Consider the following 19,711-nt stretch of genomic DNA (forward strand, 5'->3'; position numbering starts at 1 on the left):
TACAAATGGAAAATATATATATATGGAAATACATGGACTGGATGATTATTTACTGTATGTAGGCAACATGTGAAGATACTGTACAACATGTATATCGTTAAATTGTTAACAATGGCCGTAATCAAGTGCTACAATTTCCACATCTTTTTATGTATTTATATATTCTTTCATTTAGTCCTCTTTGTATTTACACATTTATTTTCTTATTATTTTACAGATTAATTATGGCACTCCTATGACTCCATAAACTACTACAGAAATGCTAACAGTATATTGGATTTTGTTCTTCTTATCCCCAAATATCTACTTACAAATTATAGTTTAATATAATAATGAAAAGCAGCTGTACATTAGTGCACGCATCAGCTGTAAAATGGTTGCTTTTGCCACATTTGGTCAATATAAACACACACATGCACGTTATACATGTCAGTTTGAAAACAGCAGTCTCCTGAAACCAGAGGGGTAAACATCACTGTAATTTTATTTGAACAATAGGACAATAGACACTTTATAAAGTATGGGAAAATACAAATATCTCAAGTTTCACTGATGCCATGAGGCAGCTGGTAATGACACATGTTTTCATTAAAAAGGAAAGAAAATAGAATAGTATGCATTTGATTAGAGAGGACACCAAGAGCCCAACGACACATTTGCAAGTTTAAAGTAAAAGACCCAAAAAGCCCAATAATACATGTTCACCACGTAGGAGGGAAAGCTGGACTCCACATAACCAGATACATGGCTCAGAAGGGAACACTTAGTTCACTCGACCATATGAGGGGATTGATTTTGATTGATACATGATCAATGGACAGTCCATTACAACGCATTTCTATGACAAATAACAGAAAAAAAAGAAAGTACAGTAATATTTCAGATAAAGAGCATAGCCGAGACCAGATGTTTGTGTGCAAATAAATCCCGTCTAATCAAATGAACTAAATAATGTAAAATGCATGCAACAGAGCAGCAGATTCTTGAATGTGGCATTAGGAAACCCATTCAGACATACGTTAAAGCATTGTATTTATTTTACAGAAGCTCTCCACATTTCGTTTCAGATATCAGTTCATTGCATGTTTCAAATTTATAAAGACAGACATCTTTGATTTCAGACTGACTGCGCATTTTTGAAAATTTGACCGTCAAGCTGACAGTGTACATCTTAGCTTTGATGGTATCAATGATTACAGTTACACCTCACTGTACCTGTGGGATTAAAGCCGGCCCTGACATCTAAATCAGTGATGATAAAATATTTATATGAAATGGTGTAATCGTGGATACATATCTTTCAGTCAAATGTCTGATTTTACACATCATAAAGTTAGAAAAAAATTATTATAATTCCCCCAACAAAGCTTCTCGAATCACCTTCTATTTCCCCCCAAAAACATATTTGTGTCATGTTTACATTTTGGCCTTATCATTTTTATTTAAAGACGTTTATATGATAAAATAAAAAGTTAAGACACGGCATTGGTATGGTAGTAGTTAGGTAATAAGTAGTTTCTCAATAAGAGCTGACACTGATGGGCGAGCATGATGATTATCATTTGTATATCTATTATTCTTTATTACGGTCAGACCAATAAAGAGCTGATATTAAGCTTTTCTTACGGATCAGAACCAGAAAATGGAAGTTTTTCTCTCTCACCGCTCACACAAAACCAGCCTGTAGCACCAGCAATACAGATTTGAAGTGCATTTTGTTGTAGCGTTAACTATCTGAAGCTGGTCGCCCTGCTGTTAAGAGCCACTAATCCTTAAAGAACTAGCAACTGGTTTGATGTTTTGGTGTGTTGGATTGGTTTAAATGCTGTTTTAAAAGGATCATCAGCAAGAAAACATGGAAGAGCATGAAAAATATCCAAATACAAAATAGATACAAGTGTTTGGAAAGTGACAAAATGTATGTTGTTTTAGTTTTGAAAAGCTAAAATTTGTCATGTTAACCTCTGTTTGTGTTTCAATTTAAACTTAAAATATAATTAGATATGAGCTGCTGGCACATTCAACATGCAAATATCAATATCAGCCTTCAAAAAGCTATACCTGTCCTGTATGGAAGATGTGAATGACCTGCCAAGTCTAAATGTTAAGCACAACTGGCATCTTGGAGAAGTCACAGCCATCATTGTCAAGCTGCGACCACTAATAAGCAATCGGAATGAAGCACAACATCCATAAAACACCAATAACAGCAAAAGCTATGATGATATATAACAGTCTCCCTAAAGAAGCCCAGTAGATTGTGCCGTGTTTTCAAGACTGTCGTGGTCTCCGGAGACAGAGGTCTGTTGTCAGTAATAAAGTGTTCAGTCTGGAATGTTTCAGTGGAAATATTGTTGACAGGAGTGTGATGTCGTTGTAACAAATATGCAGAATAGAGCTTCACCCGAGAGTTGCACTGTTTTCTCTCTACACAGATGAAAAGGTGTGATCTGAGGATGGACTGACGGGCAAAATGTGCAGCGTGATGAGCACCTCGAGGACTTCTGCCAGCTGGTTCTTGTGCACAGGAGAAGGTACAACACATCACATACAAGTCTTAGTCATTTATAGACTGCAGTGATTACAGTTTTTTACCTAAATTATAATCTAATAGATTAATACTGAAGGAAAGACTATAGCCGAACTCTATATTGTTCACTGAATTGTAACTATAGTTGTTCAGATGTTCTGGCAGGCAGTTTGTTTTTCACAAGAAAAGGAAATCACTGCTATAAAGTATGTGCTTACATTACCCGACATACACCAGAAACAAAACAAAAAAATTATGAAAATATTCTTAAAACGTAAAAAAGGTGAAACTAAAGAGGTTCAGAGTTGCTGCGTGTAAACTACTGAAGGTAGCAGGAACTACTGATACAATGCCTTTCAATTCTCCTGGATGAACATGCCTAGGGAGCGAGGATGCGAACTATCAATCCTCTTTAAGAGCTGCGGGAGTGTTAATTCAATACAGACACATAACTGGCACATCGATTGATTTTATGGGAGGCTAAAGCGGACCCGCATCAAATAGTGTTGTCAGTTTTAGGCTGCCAGATGGGTGAGGTTCAGTTAGTGCCACACTGAACTGTAATATGCCATGAACTCTACCAAAGAGGCCTGAAACCGAGTACAGAAGGTATTTTCAAACACTATTTAAATCAGGTCTGCTACAGGGAGGAGGGCAACATTAACTGTGGTGTGTTCTCCCCAAGAGATTGTGCAATCTGGATCCTCTCCTCACATCCCAGACCACCGGAGGAGATTACTTTAGCCAAAGATCACAAGTTTCTCCTTCAGCCATTCCTCCGTTAGGTCCTCTGTGTTTCTTATCTCAAACACCTGTAAAAACAAACAAAAAGGAGCAAAGATGTGGCGTTTTCTTTTTATACAATAAGGGAAAAGTCTTGGGAGGCAGTTTAGTGCAAAGCTACCAGCTGATAATGCAATAGATGTTCGATGATATAGTAAAAAAAACAAATGCTAGCAGCTCTGTGAGGCACAAAAATAATAAAACTAACAAAAGAAAATCTATCAAAATCTAATCTAAATAAGCAAACATCTGGAATAATTCAACAATACAACCTATGAATACAACCTATAATGCTGATGCTTAGCAGGTATAAAGTTGACCATGTTCTGCATGTTAGCTTAGTATTTTAGCACGCTAATAGCCGCTAATCAGCACTAAACACAACATACAGCTGAGGCTGATGGGAATGTACTGTAATGACGCGTCAGCACTGCTTAACGATGACGTCGCATCAACGTTAGCAGCCGCTCGCTAACCTTGGACATCCCCACGGTTTGCACCAGTTGGGTTTTGCTTCCCGCGTACATCATCTGCTGCTCTGGTTTGCAACCTGCCGAACACAAATGCGCCAACATTAACATAACATGTCTGAGATGATGGAACGGTGAACAATGTGTGGCGTTCGTTAAGCAGCAGCTCTGCAGGAGTTCCTACCCACTGGGCTGGAGAAGATGAAGCACAGAGGGTAGGAAACGCGTCCATCATCGTGGTGGTATTTGTAACTGTAGACGACAAATGTTCCTGGTGCTAAGGACAGTTAACATATTTCACTGGTCAAGTGCAAAACAATGATTTAGGATATTTTAAATCAAATGGTCTACTTCAAGTAGAAATACAGCTTTCATACACAGGCCGTGTTGCAGGAAGAATATATTAGCAGTTAATCATAAACTTCGTAACATCACAGACTCCTGATATTCAACAGAAAAAGAAGAAGCGATGACAAATCATTTAAATACGGTTAAAATGAGACACTTATTCAAAGGATATCTGGGCTGTCTCTCAGGCAGTATGTCCCTCAGATCATCAATAGAAATATCCTGAAAAAAAAAAGACACATTTGCAATGAGCATTTTCTTAAATTACACTTTATGTAGAAAAGTATTTAACAGCTGTACCTCCGACACTCATTTTACACATCATCACAGAATTCATTTTAAAAGTGAAAGTCGAACATGAACTTCAGACACAAGAATAAAGTACAACACATTATAATGATTTAATAACTATTTTTACCACGTGTTCGTCTTCAAGGATAACCAGCTGCTTGTCTTTATCGATCTTCACTGAGGGGTAAAAAGAAAGAAAGAAAACATTAAACCATCACATGAGTTTAGTCGTAATAGTTACGTTCAATAGTGACACATTTTAAGATTTCTGTATAGAAAATTAATTAAACACGACAACAAGCAAGTTGTATGATGTTTCAGCTCATATTTTCCGATCACAAATGTACTTGTGTAAAAGGTGTGTATGTGTTGGAGTCACAGTCCATGGCATGCAAACACACTCTTAATCCAATTTAACAGCGATGACCTTTTGATCCACAGATAGTGGAGGATAAAGCTGAAGCTTAGTTTGATACTCACTACTCTCTCTCACCACCTGCTGCATTGAGACGCAACTCTTCCCTCTGTGCGCCTGAGAAATACTGTCATCTAGTTACTTCTACTGTAACTCTGCATCCAGCCAGGCGTGGATACAAAGAGTCACAAAAATGAAGACCAATAACAATGTCAATAATGCTGAATTGATATTTCCTCTTGAACCTGCAGGGATGATGTATTTTTGAAGTTAGCGTCGCAATGGTTCCCTCGACAAATGGCCTATTGGGAATTTTCCATTGGATTTTTTGCAGAAAATAAGCTCTGTGGTAAATGTTTATGATACTCAGCAAGACAATCGTCACAAATAAACACCACTTATAGGATTTTTGCAGCCTGAACGCAATCACCAGAAGTAAACAGCCAACACGAGGCTGTAAATGAACCACACCGCGGTCGCATGAGCACGGAAAATACAGAAGGAGGCCGTAAAGACGGCGTGATGATGTTTTGTCGTCTCATTTAGCCACTTATTAACCACTTTAAGACACATAAAAGCATTAACTGACTTATTCCACATGGTAGAACAAAATGTCTTAAGCGTGTGTTAAACACAGACCTTATTTCAGGCATTTAACCAGAAACACATTGAAAAATAAACATTGCCTTTGTGATGAGGGAACTGGAAGAGTTTTGAGACCTCAACACATTATCGAGAAACACGTAAGAGAACAAATCGAAATACTCACTAACGATGGCCGCATTATAAGAGTCCTTCTGCAAACGGAACTTCTTCACCTTTTTAACCAGCTCTTCGTCCACATCACACACCACCAGTGATACACTCTGGTAAAAAAAACAAACAGGAGAAACATCAACTTTATATTTTAAATTCATGAACAAAAACCAGCGGCACAGCACACAGATTCAGCTCCTCTGTATTTGTTATGTTCTGTCTTTGAACATAGCGAACAAACCAAAGCCTCCATGTATGTATTTAAGAGTAATTAATTATGTATTTTTGTCCTCATCACCCATTAAAATGTATTCATCGCTACATAGAACGTATGTTCAGATTCCCTCTAGTCCATCCACATGTTTACTCAAAAAAAAGAAACGTGAGAATATAAAGCAATACGTCTTAATAAACTGGAAAACACAGAAAAATACCTGTTACAGTATGGAAAACTGGCTTAAAGAATATATGGAGCAAGCAGTTTATTCCCTCCGACAAACTTAATTGTATGTACAAATAAAGACATTTACAACAATAAAGTGCTGCAGTGATGGACATATGGAGTACTTCAACTGTCATCTTTTATTGCTTACAATCGGAAAAATAGAAATAAACATTTAGGCATCTTTAATAATAAGTTGTAGTTAAGTCTGCCTCTTGTTTTTGAGGATATTTGCACACAGCTGCAGAGTCACAGACTGCAGATTCATGTGATTTTCATGCATTTAATTGCTAAAGCAGTATGCTAGTATCCTGCTTTAGTAAAAACTATCTTTCTTCAGTGGCCCACAGACTTGAACATAAACCAGTGTGAACAGGATTGTATTGGTCTGAACCTCTGTCGTTACATAACTCCAGCACAAAGACATAAACTCCTCAAGAGTCTCTGGATTCTATAATTACACCTTCCTGAGCAGATGGCTGGTGGGAGTCCGGATTTCACTGAGCTCAGAGAGAGATCTTTGCAGATTAAGAGCAGACTGGAGTGTCTGTGGTTTGGGACTGAGAGAGAGAGAGTTGGAAAAACAGGATGCACGGAAGAGGCACGACAATAAAAAGCCGTGGGAGGCCACAGGTTGACTTGTGGCTTAAATTCCTCCAGTCACTGACAGCTAGCTCGCTGGGTTTTGCTGATAGTTCATCCAGGAAATAAGACTCAGCTAACTTTAACTATACAGTAATTTAATGCATCTTATGTGTGAAAAAGGTTGACAAATGTTGTTCGACACTGAAGACAGTTCAGCTGTCAAAACCCCCCCGGGGGTAATCATTGTTCATCAAGATAAGCGAGGAGCGAGCCAGACGTGTAGAAACACATCACTGCTGCGACGACAAGCTAACCACACTTAGCTATACTGTTACAGGAAGTCCGCCAGCTTGGTCTTCAAAATAAAGGACTATGGCGCACTCTTGTTTTGATGAGAATTACTTTGCAATTAACAGCATTATTTGATTTTAATTGTGTCTGTAGTAAGAATATAAGAGACTAGAATGCAATGAATGCACATACATGCTGCAACGATCTAATAACCTATGAGTGAGATATTACCTGAAGATGCTTTTATTTTATCAAATTTTGTGTCCAATATAATTATAAAATAAAACAATATATTTTAACTGGAACTCGTGATTCACATCAAATCATTAAAAAAAATGTCAATGGTGTGTGAATTTCACCTCAATGTTTCGCCCAACTTTTTAACATTTTATTGTGAAATCCATAACCGGATAAGCAAACGTTCTATTGTCGCTAGCTTGACGTTAACACAATGGACAGAGGGTGGAACTCATGCTAGGCTAGCAGGCTAACGCTGCCAGTGTATCTGCGGTCTCACTTTTCCTCAGTAGTGTCCGGAACTTCACATCCGTTAAGAGCACGAGATTAAAGAGCAGAACGGTGAATGAGGAGAGCTCTGTCGCACCAACGGTCGATAACTTACCATTGTCGTAGAGTTAAGTAAAGATCCCTGAAGCTGAAGCTGCTGCTCTGAATGGTAGAGACGCCAACAATGTTGTTTTTTTCCTTATTCACATCATCTTGTGACTGGTTGGACCAATCAAACAAGCGCCTCCCTCATCCAAAAGTTGGTCATAAATCTCTCCTCAGTATTGTCCTACAGCCTCAGTACTTTATTAAAACTAATTTAGCCTTATTAAACTATTATCACTAAAACTATTTTAAAAATGTGTTTATCATTCCAATGTTGTCCAGGAAAACACTCGAGTTATACTCAGAAATTGCTGGTTATTTAAATATGTATTTAATATGTGTTTAAATATGTATTTAATATGTATTTAATATTTACTTAATATTTACTTAATATTTATTTTACTATTTATTTTACTATTTATTTTACTATTTATTTATTATTTATTTACTATTTATTTTAATATTTACTTAATATTTATTTTACTATTTATTTTACTATTTATTTACTATTTATTTTACTATTTATTTTACTATTTATTTACTGCTCATTTAATAACATACAGTACAATATGTTGTTCAGATGAAACTACTCAACAAAGGTCTGAAATTAGCTACTTAATTAAACAATTCTGACCTTATTACTATTTATGTCACAGATTCTACTAAAAGTAAAAAATCTTTCCAATGAATATTAACTCCTCTAAAATAGGTAAGTTAAGACTACAAAACAATACCAAACAAAACTTCAAGAAGAAAACTGTTTAGATTTGATTTAGCAGTTGTCCATATTTTACCAGCAGAACCAACTATTGGGCAAAACATATATAAATATTAATAAATACAAATAAATATGAATACAAATATAAATTAATATAAATTAATATAAATTAATATAAATACAAATACAAATGTAAATAAATATAAATATAAATATAAATACAAAAAATATAAATATAATATCACGCTCTTATTTTCTTATACTTTTATATAACTTGTTTTTAGAGTGCGTGTTTGTGTGTGTACATGTGTCTGTACGTGCGTGTACATGTTTGTGCGCGTGTGCTCCGGAACGTGCCCACCCTTCAGAATACGTCATCATTAATGCGCGTGTGCGTTCTGTCTTCCTTGCCCCAGAGTTGTAGTTGTGAGAGGAGCGGACTCAACGTTAGCTTGTAGTTGTATGCCTCGGTAGAGGCTAAATTAGCTGGCTAACTAGGCTCCAACTTGCTGGATAAATTATCTCTGTAACCCACATATCGTTTGAGAAGAGTTCATCTTCCGGTGAGGTAGCGTGACATATCAAGTTTTTACTACTTTATTCTAAAATAATAGGAGCTAAAATAAACAAACGAGCTAAGTTAATCCACCTGAACGTTAACTCACAGCTAGCTGCTGTTAGCTAGGTCGGTAGCCAACTGTGTAACATCAGTTAACTTGATATTGTGAGGACTATATCTCTGTAAATAGCGTAGCATCTGTACAGCTTGTCGTAATGATATTTAAGTCTGATGAAGATATTTCGAGTCTGTCCGAATGGATTTAGTTGGTCACCAGTCGGGGATGGAAACATTTACTGTGCTATTACTCAGAGCCTCTGTGTAACGAGCCCTCTGTGTGTGACAGCTTGCAATGATCGGTTGTTACAACTTCCTCATAACACTAATGAAAGTTGTGTCGTCTTCTTTTTTCTAGATCATGGCAGATTTCTCGGTGAGTTGAAAGGATCGCACACTTTTAGTGGTTAAACAGAAGCTTCTGTTGTGTTCAGAGAGTCACTTTCTCCTTCTCTTCTAGCTGTCAGATGCCTTAGGAGACGACTCTCCAAGCAAGGCAAAGAAAATTGGAAACAATAACCCAACCGCTCCTGCAGGTAACCCTCAGCCTCCTGCAAATCCAGGCTGGCCGGGTGCAGCCCCAGGAGCTCCCACCCAGCCCTCCGCTCCCGGTGGCTTTGCTGGTGGATCTGGCCCTGGGGCGCCGGGGCAGTTCCCGTATCCCTCTGGTCACGGGGCACCAGGGCAATACCCAGGACCTCCTTCAGCACCTGGTGGGTTCCCCCCTGGTCCTGGGATACCTGGACAATACCCATCTGCACAATACCCCCCTGCACCGGGAGCTCCGGGGCAGTTTCCCTCCAGCCCTGGAGCCCCTGGGCAGCACCCAGGGCAGCACCCTGGGCAGTACCCTGGGCAGTTTCCTGGGCAGCACCCTGGGCAGTTTCCTGGGCAGTACCCACCTGAAGGAGCTCCAGGACAGCTACCCGGAGGCCCTGTTTCTTACCCAACTGGACCATTTCCTTCTGGCCCCGGAGCTCCCCCTGGGCCTTATCCAAATGTGCCTTACCCAGGAAGTCAGCCAGGAGGAGGCAACGGGATGTACGGACCTGGTGGTCCAGGTGCATTCCCCCCTCCAGCTGGCCCTGGTGGTTTCCCTGCATACCCCGCTGGAGGCTTTCCCCCCATGCCCACTGGGTCATGGGGACCCCCTGCAGGTGGAGGCTTCCCTCCTGCCCCTGGCCCCTTTGGTCCTGGCCCTGGGCCTATGGGTCCGTACGGTGGCCCTGCCGCTCCAGGAGGCATGCTGGTGAGTACTAATCCTGTTTACATTGTGTTGCTTGCTTTCTGCATTTCTTTGCTGATGGGTTTCTGCTCTGGTGCGCAGTGGAGCGTCTCTTGGGGTGGCAGTTTTGGGGATTTAGGTTGGGAACTTAGTACCAGCTACACTGCCGGCCTCTCTAGTAGGTCTCCGGCTAACCTCGCACGTATATTCAGTTCTACTGTAGCGCAGGGTTTCTTCTAGAATATTGACTGGTGGTTGTCTTCCTTTTACTGCTGACGGTGGGAAAGACAGCTAGTTTCCTGCCTTGTTGGGATTTACTGCATGATGGTACATTTTCAGTGAGGGCCGCGTTTGGATTATTTCTGTATCTTGGGCTCTGCTGGGGTGCAAAGCAAAACATGAAGCCGCCTCGAGAAATATTCAGAAGTAGTTATCAAAAATGTATTCTTGTCTTTCAGCCCAGATATAATCCACCATATAATTGAAAGCAATGAACTCAACTTTCATTGCTTTCAGTCGGACAAGGACGTCACTTCCAGAATCAACATATGGTTTGATTAGGCAACATGAACATGTGGAAAGACTATAAAACACAATATAGAGTCAGGATATATGTTCTGTCTGCCTGGGCAATGTATTACGTTAATTAAGTGCAATATGATTTATAATGACATATTTACACAGAACTCATGTTTATTGTATGAAGCCACATTTATATTCTCTGATAAAATCACAGTTTGATTCAATCTTGTATGGTCACTTTTGTACATGTTTATGACTCTTTTTTTTTTTTTTTTGTCTTCTGTCATTTTGCTCAGAAGTCAGTTTGTACTGTTGATGCCTTGCTGTGTTAAAACTGTTAAAAACTGATTTTACATTTCTTTTTTGACTTTTCTGTTCTTGTCGAGTCATTGTGAATGACATCAGAGTGTTGGACTAAGTATAGGTGATGACTCAATGGGGTGTTTTCATTAGGAATGTGGGCAGGGTCAAAGTTTTGAATAATGTTTAACTAACAATCCTCTCGCTAGTTTGTGATATTTAGTGCTTTGCTGTATATCACCAAGTTCATAGTATTAGTGATCAAATGTGTCTACGTCTGTTCCTGGGGATATTATAAACATGATAAACGGTGTTTATTTTTGTGTATCTTCCGAATAAACACAGTAAATCATAATTTCTCACTATGCATTTTTTTTTTTTACTTGATTTTTAAATAGAGCGTGTTTTTAAATGTGTTGTCACAATTTACAAAAAATGTGACTATTTCTCACAGATGGTGCCGTATGATCTCCCACTTCATTCTGGAATTATGCCCCGACTTGTAATCACGATAGAGGCGGAGCCTGTTCCTGGAGCAGACAGGTACAGTCATCCTCTAGTTCTGCTTCCTGTTTGAGGAACAGAACACTTAATTATCAATACTATTACTTTTTTTTTTTTTCAAGCCATTAGTTGTCAGTAGCACTCAGTCCTGATCTTTTTCTTGCAGATTCCAAGTTGACTTCTTCAAAGGCCCAGAGGTCGTCTTTCACTTAAATCCTCGATTTCACGAGCAAACAGTTGTCAGAAACTCCAACCTAGGTGGCTGCTGGGGGCCGGAGGAGCGGGATGCATTTTTCCCCTTTGTTCCCGGACGTCGTTTTGAGGTAAAGTGTTTCAGTGATGGAACTGTAGCTACGACAAAACAATCATTTGTTTTACCTGAAGCCCATTTTCGTACGCCTGTCGGGTTGACTTTATCGAGCTGATATTGTTCAGTCTGGAGTCAACACTTTGCATGTTGTGCATAAACTTTCTATTGCCCCCCCTCCCCTCCCTGCAGCTGAAGATCCTTGTGGAGGAGGACTCGTTTAAAGTGGCGGTGGACGGGAACCACCTGCTGGAGTACGAGCACAGAGTGGGCGGGCTGGAGGAAGTGAACCTGCTGCGAGTGACTGGAGACATCGTCCTCTACAGCGTAGCCCCGAACATGATCTGAACCTCAGCTACCAGACCGCGTGCTGTACAGGAGACACCGTATCTGAAATCCTTTCAAATACCTTGATGGAGTTTTTGAGGCACAATAGTCAGTAAAATGCAATCTTTGCCCACCTGGCACGTTGTCATTTATTACAGAACAAATGGCAGATTAACTCAGCACGTTATAATCCTTTTCTCTTTGTTTGCTGGATGATATCTCTTCTTTTCTTTGCCGCTCAACATTAACGACATAACAGTAGTGAACGAGATAAAGTGCATCTAAAACAGGCGTTTTAAGGAAATACTAATTCAAACCTAATGAGAAGATTGTAGGCCAAGTGGAACATATTTTCCACTAGTATGCTGTATTTTGTTTACAGTATGTGTATGTTTATTATCCTGTCCTTCATATCAACATCTTGTAATGCATGAGAGTGTGATGCTGAAAATCAACTTGGTCTCCTCTTCCCCTTCTGTCTTCAGTGCTGGCCGATCCCCCCCCCCAAGTTTCTTAAAAAGTATTTATATACGGACTTTGAGCTCCTCCTCTCTTCAGTATGAATTCTCCTGAGCTCTGAGACTGGAGGGTGGTGTTTTACAAATTATGATTTCATGTTGAAGTCAAATGGAATGGTGAAAAAATGAGGCTCAATTTAAAGTAAATCGTCGGATAGGAGAGGGATGGGATCTCTGATTTGTTGCCAAAGATAACAGTGGTACAATATTTTCAGATTAAATGCTTATGAATAAAAGGGCGACAAACAAATAATGACTGATAATGCTTTTTGATTCAGAATATTGTACACCTTTCTGCCTGTGCACATAATAAATACTAGTTTCCCTGTTCCCATTCTTTGTTTTACCCCAAAGTGAAGAAAGCGAATCGTCTTTTACAGGATGTACTTCTGTGCATTTGATGTAGAATCAGAAACGGGTTTATTGCCAAGTACGTTACACATATAAGGAATTTGTGTTGGTGATTGACGCCTGACAACAAACATAGTGAACTTATAGCACAGTGGTAGAAAGTATATCGTCATTTTATTTGTATAACAATTCATTATATACTATGACTACAGCTCAAAATGCTTGAAACTAAAAGTAAGACTAAGATGAAATAAAGTGGATTTATGTAAGATAATGCATTCTTTGACTATAGCGAAAATTGCTTGGAACAAAAATAAGACTTAAGTTTGAATAATGATACAGTAGATGGATAAAAAAAAATGAGAATTTAAAATACATGAAAAAGCAGGGTAAAAAAATAATTTGAGAGATAAGAGAGGGGCCTTTAAAAGAAGACACTGTTCTGTTGTAGCATACTTTAGTTTATGTGGAAGATAATTCCAGAGAGTAGGACCACAATGACGAAAGGTGCAATAACTAGTCCAGTGTGCAATCTAGAAATATGTACAACATGTAGAGCTGAGGATTTAACATTAAAAGTAAAAGTACACGACATTGTCGTGGGAGCAACTTATCTGTAGTATTTTTATTCAACTTTATTTCCAGACAAAAAAAAAAAACAATTCATAAAATTCCATATAAAAACAAATACAACAAAAACATAAATAAATACAATACAATACGAGGACACCAAGACGCAGGTATAACCATTGCAGTTCAAAAGTCACTTAAAAAGCATAGACATTTGTTAAAAAATCCTCAACACAGCATGGAATGTGGGAGCATTACGAGTCACAAACATATTACTGGCACTTGTCCATCTTGGAAGCTTGAGCAAAGATTGTGAGCCAAAGGTTGGCCCTGCAGTTCCGCCTCAGGCCTCCAGGGGGCAGCACAACCACAGACCAGGGACACCGCACCAAAAGGAAGCAAATCGAAACTCCTCAATGAGTTCAACCTTCAGATAAATAGTTTGTCCGTTCTTCGCTGGAGACCTGTTTTATAATCGTCGTGGCAACATGAACGGTTCGCTGCACTCCTCGCCCAACGTGGTGGACATAAAACTGAAGCGAGGCTCTTCAGGTAAGAGGACTGCTTTATTTGACGCACAGTTAGCACGTAGTGGTATAACGATGGTAAGCTAGGTTAGCTACGTCAAGCTAGTGTGTATCATGAAGCTAACGGCTGATTAACGGCTAACGTGACTCCTCTGCCTGTCAGATTTTTAACTGACAGTCTCTATTGAAGCCAAACGGAGCTGGACAGTTAGGAAAAGTTTATTTCGCTTATCACGAGAGAGTAATGTGTACTTTACACTTGTTACGTAACATTGTGTGAACTTTCTAAACACACGTACAGCCTTGAGGATGATTCACTGTGTACTTTGCTCCATTGAGATAAATGTGATTGAATCAGCAACTTCTGTCCAGGTATTGTTATTGGTTTATTTGATAAGGGACAGTGCAAATTAATACAAACATTGCTGTAAATGCGCCAGAGTTAAAGCCAAGAGGCTGTTTTTCATCTGTAGTCCCAAAGCAGATGTTACAAAGTAAACCTAAAACAGAATATAAGTCATGCAATATTGACCCTTTGCAATGCATGCAGAAACAATGAAAGAAGTGAGAATATTAATAGAAGTAGTATCATCATTCAGGAGACTCTTATATTGTCAAGTACTAACAAGACATGCAACACAGAGGCTCTCAAATTCAACACACACAAAGCAAATCAAATGAGGGATAACTATGTTAAATAGAAACATGGACTAAAGATTATGCTGCATTATTAGACACTAAAAAACATCCATGTCAGAGGCACATAAAACATAAAAGCATGCAGAGTATGTGAAATATATAAGTCAGTCAGACACAGCTAAACAACAATAAAAGACATGCAGGTAGATAAGGGTTGACTGGCAATTTCAAGACAGACAGATAGGTGACAGCAGACAGACGGAGGGAAGTTCAACACGGACAGATTGAGGACAGTACGGTGCTGTTATGTTCTAGTGCTGACAGAGCTGGGTGCTAACTAACCATTTCTTTAATAATTTGATTTGTATCTATTGGATATTACTCACATACATCTGTCTCATACCACACTGTCTGTTGTATTTTAGGTTTGGGGTTTAATATAGTTGGGGGTGTGGACCAGCAGTATGTGATGAACGACAACGGCATATACGTGAGCAAAATCAAAGAAGATGGAGCTGCAGCATTGGACGGAAGACTCCAAGAGGGGGACAAGATCCTGGCGGTAATACATGTTGACTTCTTATCCAGGGGGAAGGATGTAGAGGACGGTATTTATTTCATGTTTTGTGTATAATAATAATAATTATGATAATACACTTTTATTTAATAGCACCTTACATATGGGGGTAGTAACTTTGTGCATTACAAAACAAACAAAAAAGAGGCAACAAATAGCAAGAACAGAATATATAAAAGATAACAATAAAACAAAGCATGAGGGACAATTAGTTAAAGGCACTGCTGAGTGCATACATTTTAGATTACCATTTAAAAATGCAGATATTTGTGTGATAGTTTATAGTTTTTAAAACCAAGAGCAGAGGACTGAAGAGGCTGTGAAAGATTACAAAATGACAAATAATTAGTACAGCAGACTGGTTCTAGACCAGTAAGAGCCTTGTAAACAAGTGAAGGAAGTTTAAAATCACCTGGAAGACACTGGTGTGTGTCATCTCTGTCGCCTTTGGTGAGATTATTGTGCAGAAGCGCACTATTAGATTGCACTATACCTCAACATTGTACTTTTGTACTTGGGTAAATGTACTGACACTAGCAACTATTTTGAGTTCTCGTCGGACAAAACAAACACTTAGGCAAAATGTCCGAAGTCATGACATTTATTTTCTGACATTTTCTATATAAAATGTCAAAGTCATTTTGATTTAGAGTGAAAGTGAATGGAAAAGCACATCAACATTGTTTTTTGTGTAGATCAACGGAGTGCAGCTTGAGGATCTGATGCACCGAGCTACAGTGGATCTGTTCAGGACAGCGGGGGAGGACGTGGAGCTCCGTGTTCTGAAGAAGGTGAAGCTTTAAAATTACCTCTTCCTTGTTTTCAAATGTTTGAGTGGTTTGTTGGTTTTTGTGCTTTTGTATTTATTTTGTAAGCAGTTGGGGATTTTTCTTTTGTTTGTTGCCTCATTGTCCACCACAATGGGAAAATTGTGTTTAGCTCACCGAAACATAAAAGCAGCGCAAGAACATGCAAGATATTAAACAAATACAGGAATGAAACGCCATCAAATACATCTCGGAACAATAGTAAAGAGATACTTTAGAATTTAGTGGAGATGGTCTTGTTTCAGGCGAGTTGGCCCACTACTGCTATCAACCACAAGGAGAAGCCTTGAGATGAACGATGTAACGTCAGTGAGCCATGTCCTGCTAAGGATTGGAGGTCTTGTCCGGACAACATTCAGCTCCACTGTAGTTCCTCCTCTACGTCCTGCGTCCTGTCGTTCCTCTGACCAGCTTTTCCACCAAATAAATCACCTGATATTTGTTTACAGCTGCCACGCCCTGAGCAAATATATATATTCTACCACGTAGACTATAATATCACTAAGACTGAGAAAGAAGAAGTCATATAGTTGGACCGTTGTTCCTTTGGAGGCTTGTATTTGATTCCTTACCAGCAGTTTTAGCCATTAAAAGTTGTATTATTTAATTCTAGCTGTCCGTTTTCTAAAGCACAGCATTTGTTTGTTTTTTACAGTAGATGGATTTGTCATGACAGTGGTTCAGTTTTCTCAGGAGAGAGTTGGTAAATTGTCCCAACAGCATGTTCTCAGTGGCAGAAGTGAGGCTGCAGCCAACAGCTTTTTCCAAAACCATCTCTCTCAATGCTCTCGTTTTCAGTCTTTACACATTTACTTCTGTGACTCTTTACATGCACAACCGTGCACTATGTAGAAATGCCTTTTAGGAAAGTCTTTACAAAAGTATGGAAAAAAAGTAGAACAATAATTGTGTCTCACCTCTCTGTATGACTGAAGACCTGGTCGGATGATACTTCAGCCTTTACACTATGCTAATAAATAGTGACCTTATTATTGCAACAAGTTATGAAATTTGCTTTTATGCTGTGAACGGTCATTACATAAGCTTTTAATTTGATTCATCACTTCCTAGAAGATTTATTGAAAGTGAAATATGTCCAACACCAGAATGTAATGTAAACAAACGTCACTCATTTCTACATAAATATCACCTCCCGTGTAGCTTTAATGTTTGTTCTTGTTTTCTTATCTGTGTCTTGCAGTTGCCTAATGACGTCAACGGACCTACAGGCTCACAACCCGAGTCCAAATCTTCGGTGTCTACTCTGGAAATACTGGTCGCTTTAGCCGGAGTTGCAGCTTTCGGTGCATTTATTTACATGCGTCTCCACAGGAAGCACTTTTAACGAAGCCAACGTCTGTTTTAAGATCAAAAACTTTGCTAAAGGCCAAAGAAAAGAAAAGGGGGATGAAACTCTAAACAGTAGACGCTATTATTATTATTTTATTATTATTATTTTTTTTATTAGTAGGTGCAGGTGTCACTGATGAGTCTCTCCATGTTCATGTGTATAATGTGATTAATGGGAGCTTCTTGACACCCTTCCTATGCAAAAGGATGCCCTCTTACCACAGAGGTTACCTTTTAATAGATACCTTTGTGAGCGTCGGGAGGAGCAGACGGTTGTATATTCCTGCTGCTGGGCTGAGCCCGGGCAGAAACAAACGTACGCAGAATACTATTAAATCCTCGCGTTCAGTCAGACTGGCTCAAGCTTCAGGGTCCATGAGCACACTTAGAGACGGTGTTGTGTTCAGTCACTCGCAGGCCTCTGTGCAGATCTGTCTGAGGAACCCACTGTACCTTCAGTTCCTCCGTGTTTTTAAAAAATGAATGCGACCGGGTTTGATTTTCATTTTGCACCCCGTTGCACAGAATCATGGGAGGAGTGGCAAACTTGCTTGTAGTTAACGTGATGAATTGACTTTCGGAGTGCCTTTTTTGACTTTCGGAGTGCTTGGTTCTTGTTGCTCCTTATGATGAGCAAAATGAAAATCAACCCATTACATTAAATTAAAGGATGTTGCTGGCAATAATCTGTATTTTCTTATTGTCAACAAATACCATTACAAAGCCCCAAACCAACAGTGAGTTACTCCGTTCAATACTTTACGACTCCCTCTGCCTGTTTGTTGCCACAAACCCATTAGTTCAACACATGAACCTTAAAAAACACATCACAAATATGTAGTTTCTCTTTGAAAAATGGCTCTCTGGGCTCCTCAAACACCTGGGCACTGTAGTTTTTTTGCATGCATTGCTCAAAAAGAAGGAAATAGTGCATTTGTTGGGAACTATTTACAGCTGCGGATTAATACATGTCTGGTGCTTTAGTGAGTGTTTTGGTGCAGCAGGGCGGTGTAAGTGTGACCGAGTTGTAATGAAGAAACATGTCACCCAGTGCAACAGTGTGGCTCAGTGATGTGTTTTTAATATGTCAGACGATACTTCTGACTTTGTTGGTTTGGGTCTTTAAATGGGATTCGCTGACGCTTAGAAAAACATCAAATTTATCCTTAAAAGCAAAATCCGCTTGTTTAAAGTATCACCAAGTCATCACACGGTCACTCAGGGTGAACCATTAAATCTATATCTTAAAAACAAATCATTCCTTAGTTAAATGTCGTGTGGTGAGCAGCTCCTTTCCGATCGCTCAGTCACCGCTGAAGAAGTCTTTGTTGTGTGTCACAGTCATTTTTTTAGACGTTCTTCGTAATTCTGCATTGAGGTCAGTGCTAATAGTCACATCGCACCTTCTGCTATGGGATTGATGAGATCTGGAGTATAATTTAGTTAATTTGTGTGAAGGATCAACAGCTTTATACTGAAAATCCGTTTCAGCCAGTTCAATGTAAAGGAAAGTTTTCTTTAAAGAAATGAGTTGCTCTCAACAATGTTTTTTTTGGTTTTTTTTGCACTAGCCACAATCATGGAACTCCTAACTTCCGTAGAACCGATGAATGAGTGAATTGTGCTGCTCGTTGTCTTTGTCCACATTTGTCAGTCTGTCTCTCACGCGATCGTCTCTGACTATGTGGCTCTCGTTGTCTGTAAATACATTTCATGTTGCGCTGCTGAATAGGATTGTGAATATGTGCAGGACGCCAGACAACACAGATCAGAGGCACTAATAAATTATGTAAAATATTGTGTTTTACATCCAAGCACCTACTGTATTAAAACTCATTTCAATTAACCTGCTTTAGGCTTTTTTTTAATTTCTATTTAGTTGCAGGGAATGCAGAATATTTAATATGAATCTGTAAATACCAGTTTATGATCAATTAGATGACAATTTAAGAAATATTAAAAATACAAATACTCAGAGATATGAAGTCAAGAAGTTATTAAAAGGTAAAGATAATGAGAATTAATTGAAATTGTGAAATAGCCAAAATTATAAGTCAAATTTTACCATTATGTCAAAATGAGATGTGCTAAAAATTACGAGTGTGTAGATTATGAACTATTAAATCAAAAAGATAAAATACAAAGTCAAATTTGAGATTTACTACTTCAAAATATGAGGTTTTAATTATGAAAATAGTCAAAATCTTGAAGTATGTCAACATTATGAGATAAAAGTATATCTTATATTTTTGACAATAATTACAAATATTCTCTTGATATTACATTAATTGTGATTTAATACATGTCATA

The 19,711-nt window shown here is 38.7% G+C and overlaps 3 protein-coding genes across 6 annotated transcripts; 2 read left to right on the forward strand and 1 right to left on the reverse strand.

The window, feature by feature from the left end:
- Nucleotides 1-466: 466 nt before the first annotated feature.
- Nucleotides 467-7,644, reverse strand: gmfb (glia maturation factor, beta). 2 transcript variants are annotated; one of them, XM_076108610.1, is made up of 7 exons: nt 7,534-7,644; nt 5,607-5,703; nt 4,550-4,599; nt 4,302-4,353; nt 3,968-4,048; nt 3,790-3,863; nt 467-3,342 (listed from the first exon to the last, which is right to left on the reverse strand). In XM_076108610.1, the coding sequence occupies exons 1-7, from the start codon at nt 7,534-7,536 to the stop codon at nt 3,271-3,273; spliced, it is 429 nt and encodes a 142-aa protein (XP_075964725.1). In that variant the 5' UTR covers nt 7,537-7,644; the 3' UTR covers nt 467-3,270. The 2 variants fall into 2 exon arrangements, with proteins under 2 accessions (XP_075964725.1, XP_075964726.1); XM_076108611.1 differs by lacking the exon at nt 7,534-7,644 and adding an exon at nt 6,499-6,521.
- Nucleotides 7,645-8,643: 999 nt separating this feature from the next.
- lgals3a (lectin, galactoside binding soluble 3a) lies at nt 8,644-12,890 on the forward strand. 3 transcript variants are annotated; one of them, XM_076107913.1, is made up of 6 exons: nt 8,644-8,809; nt 9,216-9,233; nt 9,318-10,106; nt 11,359-11,447; nt 11,575-11,731; nt 11,908-12,890. In XM_076107913.1, the coding sequence occupies exons 2-6, from the start codon at nt 9,219-9,221 to the stop codon at nt 12,061-12,063; spliced, it is 1,206 nt and encodes a 401-aa protein (XP_075964028.1). In that variant the 5' UTR covers nt 8,644-8,809; nt 9,216-9,218; the 3' UTR covers nt 12,064-12,890. The 3 variants fall into 3 exon arrangements, with proteins under 3 accessions (XP_075964028.1, XP_075964029.1, XP_075964030.1); XM_076107914.1 differs by having other exon boundaries at nt 8,644-8,804; XM_076107915.1 differs by lacking the exons at nt 11,359-11,447; nt 11,575-11,731; nt 11,908-12,890 and adding an exon at nt 10,541-11,259.
- A 946-nt stretch (nt 12,891-13,836) lies between these two features.
- synj2bp (synaptojanin 2 binding protein) lies at nt 13,837-19,247 on the forward strand. The gene is made up of 4 exons (XM_076107918.1): nt 13,837-14,033; nt 15,073-15,209; nt 15,920-16,015; nt 17,253-19,247. The coding sequence occupies exons 1-4, from the start codon at nt 13,970-13,972 to the stop codon at nt 17,394-17,396; spliced, it is 441 nt and encodes a 146-aa protein (XP_075964033.1). The 5' UTR covers nt 13,837-13,969; the 3' UTR covers nt 17,397-19,247.
- Nucleotides 19,248-19,711: the final 464 nt, after the last annotated feature.

The sequence above is a fragment of the Anarhichas minor genome, unplaced genomic scaffold, assembly GCF_050575085.1.
Source record: "Anarhichas minor isolate MPS153535 unplaced genomic scaffold, ASM5057508v1 ptg000040l, whole genome shotgun sequence".
Classification (NCBI taxonomy): Eukaryota; Metazoa; Chordata; class Actinopteri; order Perciformes; family Anarhichadidae; genus Anarhichas; species Anarhichas minor.

What these genes read in the sequence shown, in the direction of transcription:
- gmfb (XM_076108610.1), bottom strand. An exon ending in TTATAATGCGGCCATCGTTA is followed by an intron (nt 4,600 to 5,606) that starts GTGAGTATTTCG and finishes TTTACCCCTCAG; the next exon opens with TGAAGATCGATAAAGACAAG. An exon ending in CATCTTCTCCAGCCCAGTGG is followed by an intron (nt 3,864 to 3,967) that starts GTAGGAACTCCT and finishes TGTGTTCGGCAG; the next exon opens with GTTGCAAACCAGAGCAGCAG.
- lgals3a (XM_076107913.1), top strand. An exon ending in CCTGTTCCTGGAGCAGACAG is followed by an intron (nt 11,448 to 11,574) that starts GTACAGTCATCC and finishes TTTTTCTTGCAG; the next exon opens with ATTCCAAGTTGACTTCTTCA. An exon ending in TTCCCGGACGTCGTTTTGAG is followed by an intron (nt 11,732 to 11,907) that starts GTAAAGTGTTTC and finishes CCCTCCCTGCAG; the next exon opens with CTGAAGATCCTTGTGGAGGA.
- synj2bp (XM_076107918.1), top strand. Translation starts at nt 13,970, where the DNA reads ATGAACGGTTCGCTGCACTCCTCGCCCAACGTGGTGGACATAAAACTG. An exon ending in AGGGGGACAAGATCCTGGCG is followed by an intron (nt 15,210 to 15,919) that starts GTAATACATGTT and finishes TTTTTTGTGTAG; the next exon opens with ATCAACGGAGTGCAGCTTGA. An exon ending in AGCTCCGTGTTCTGAAGAAG is followed by an intron (nt 16,016 to 17,252) that starts GTGAAGCTTTAA and finishes TGTGTCTTGCAG; the next exon opens with TTGCCTAATGACGTCAACGG.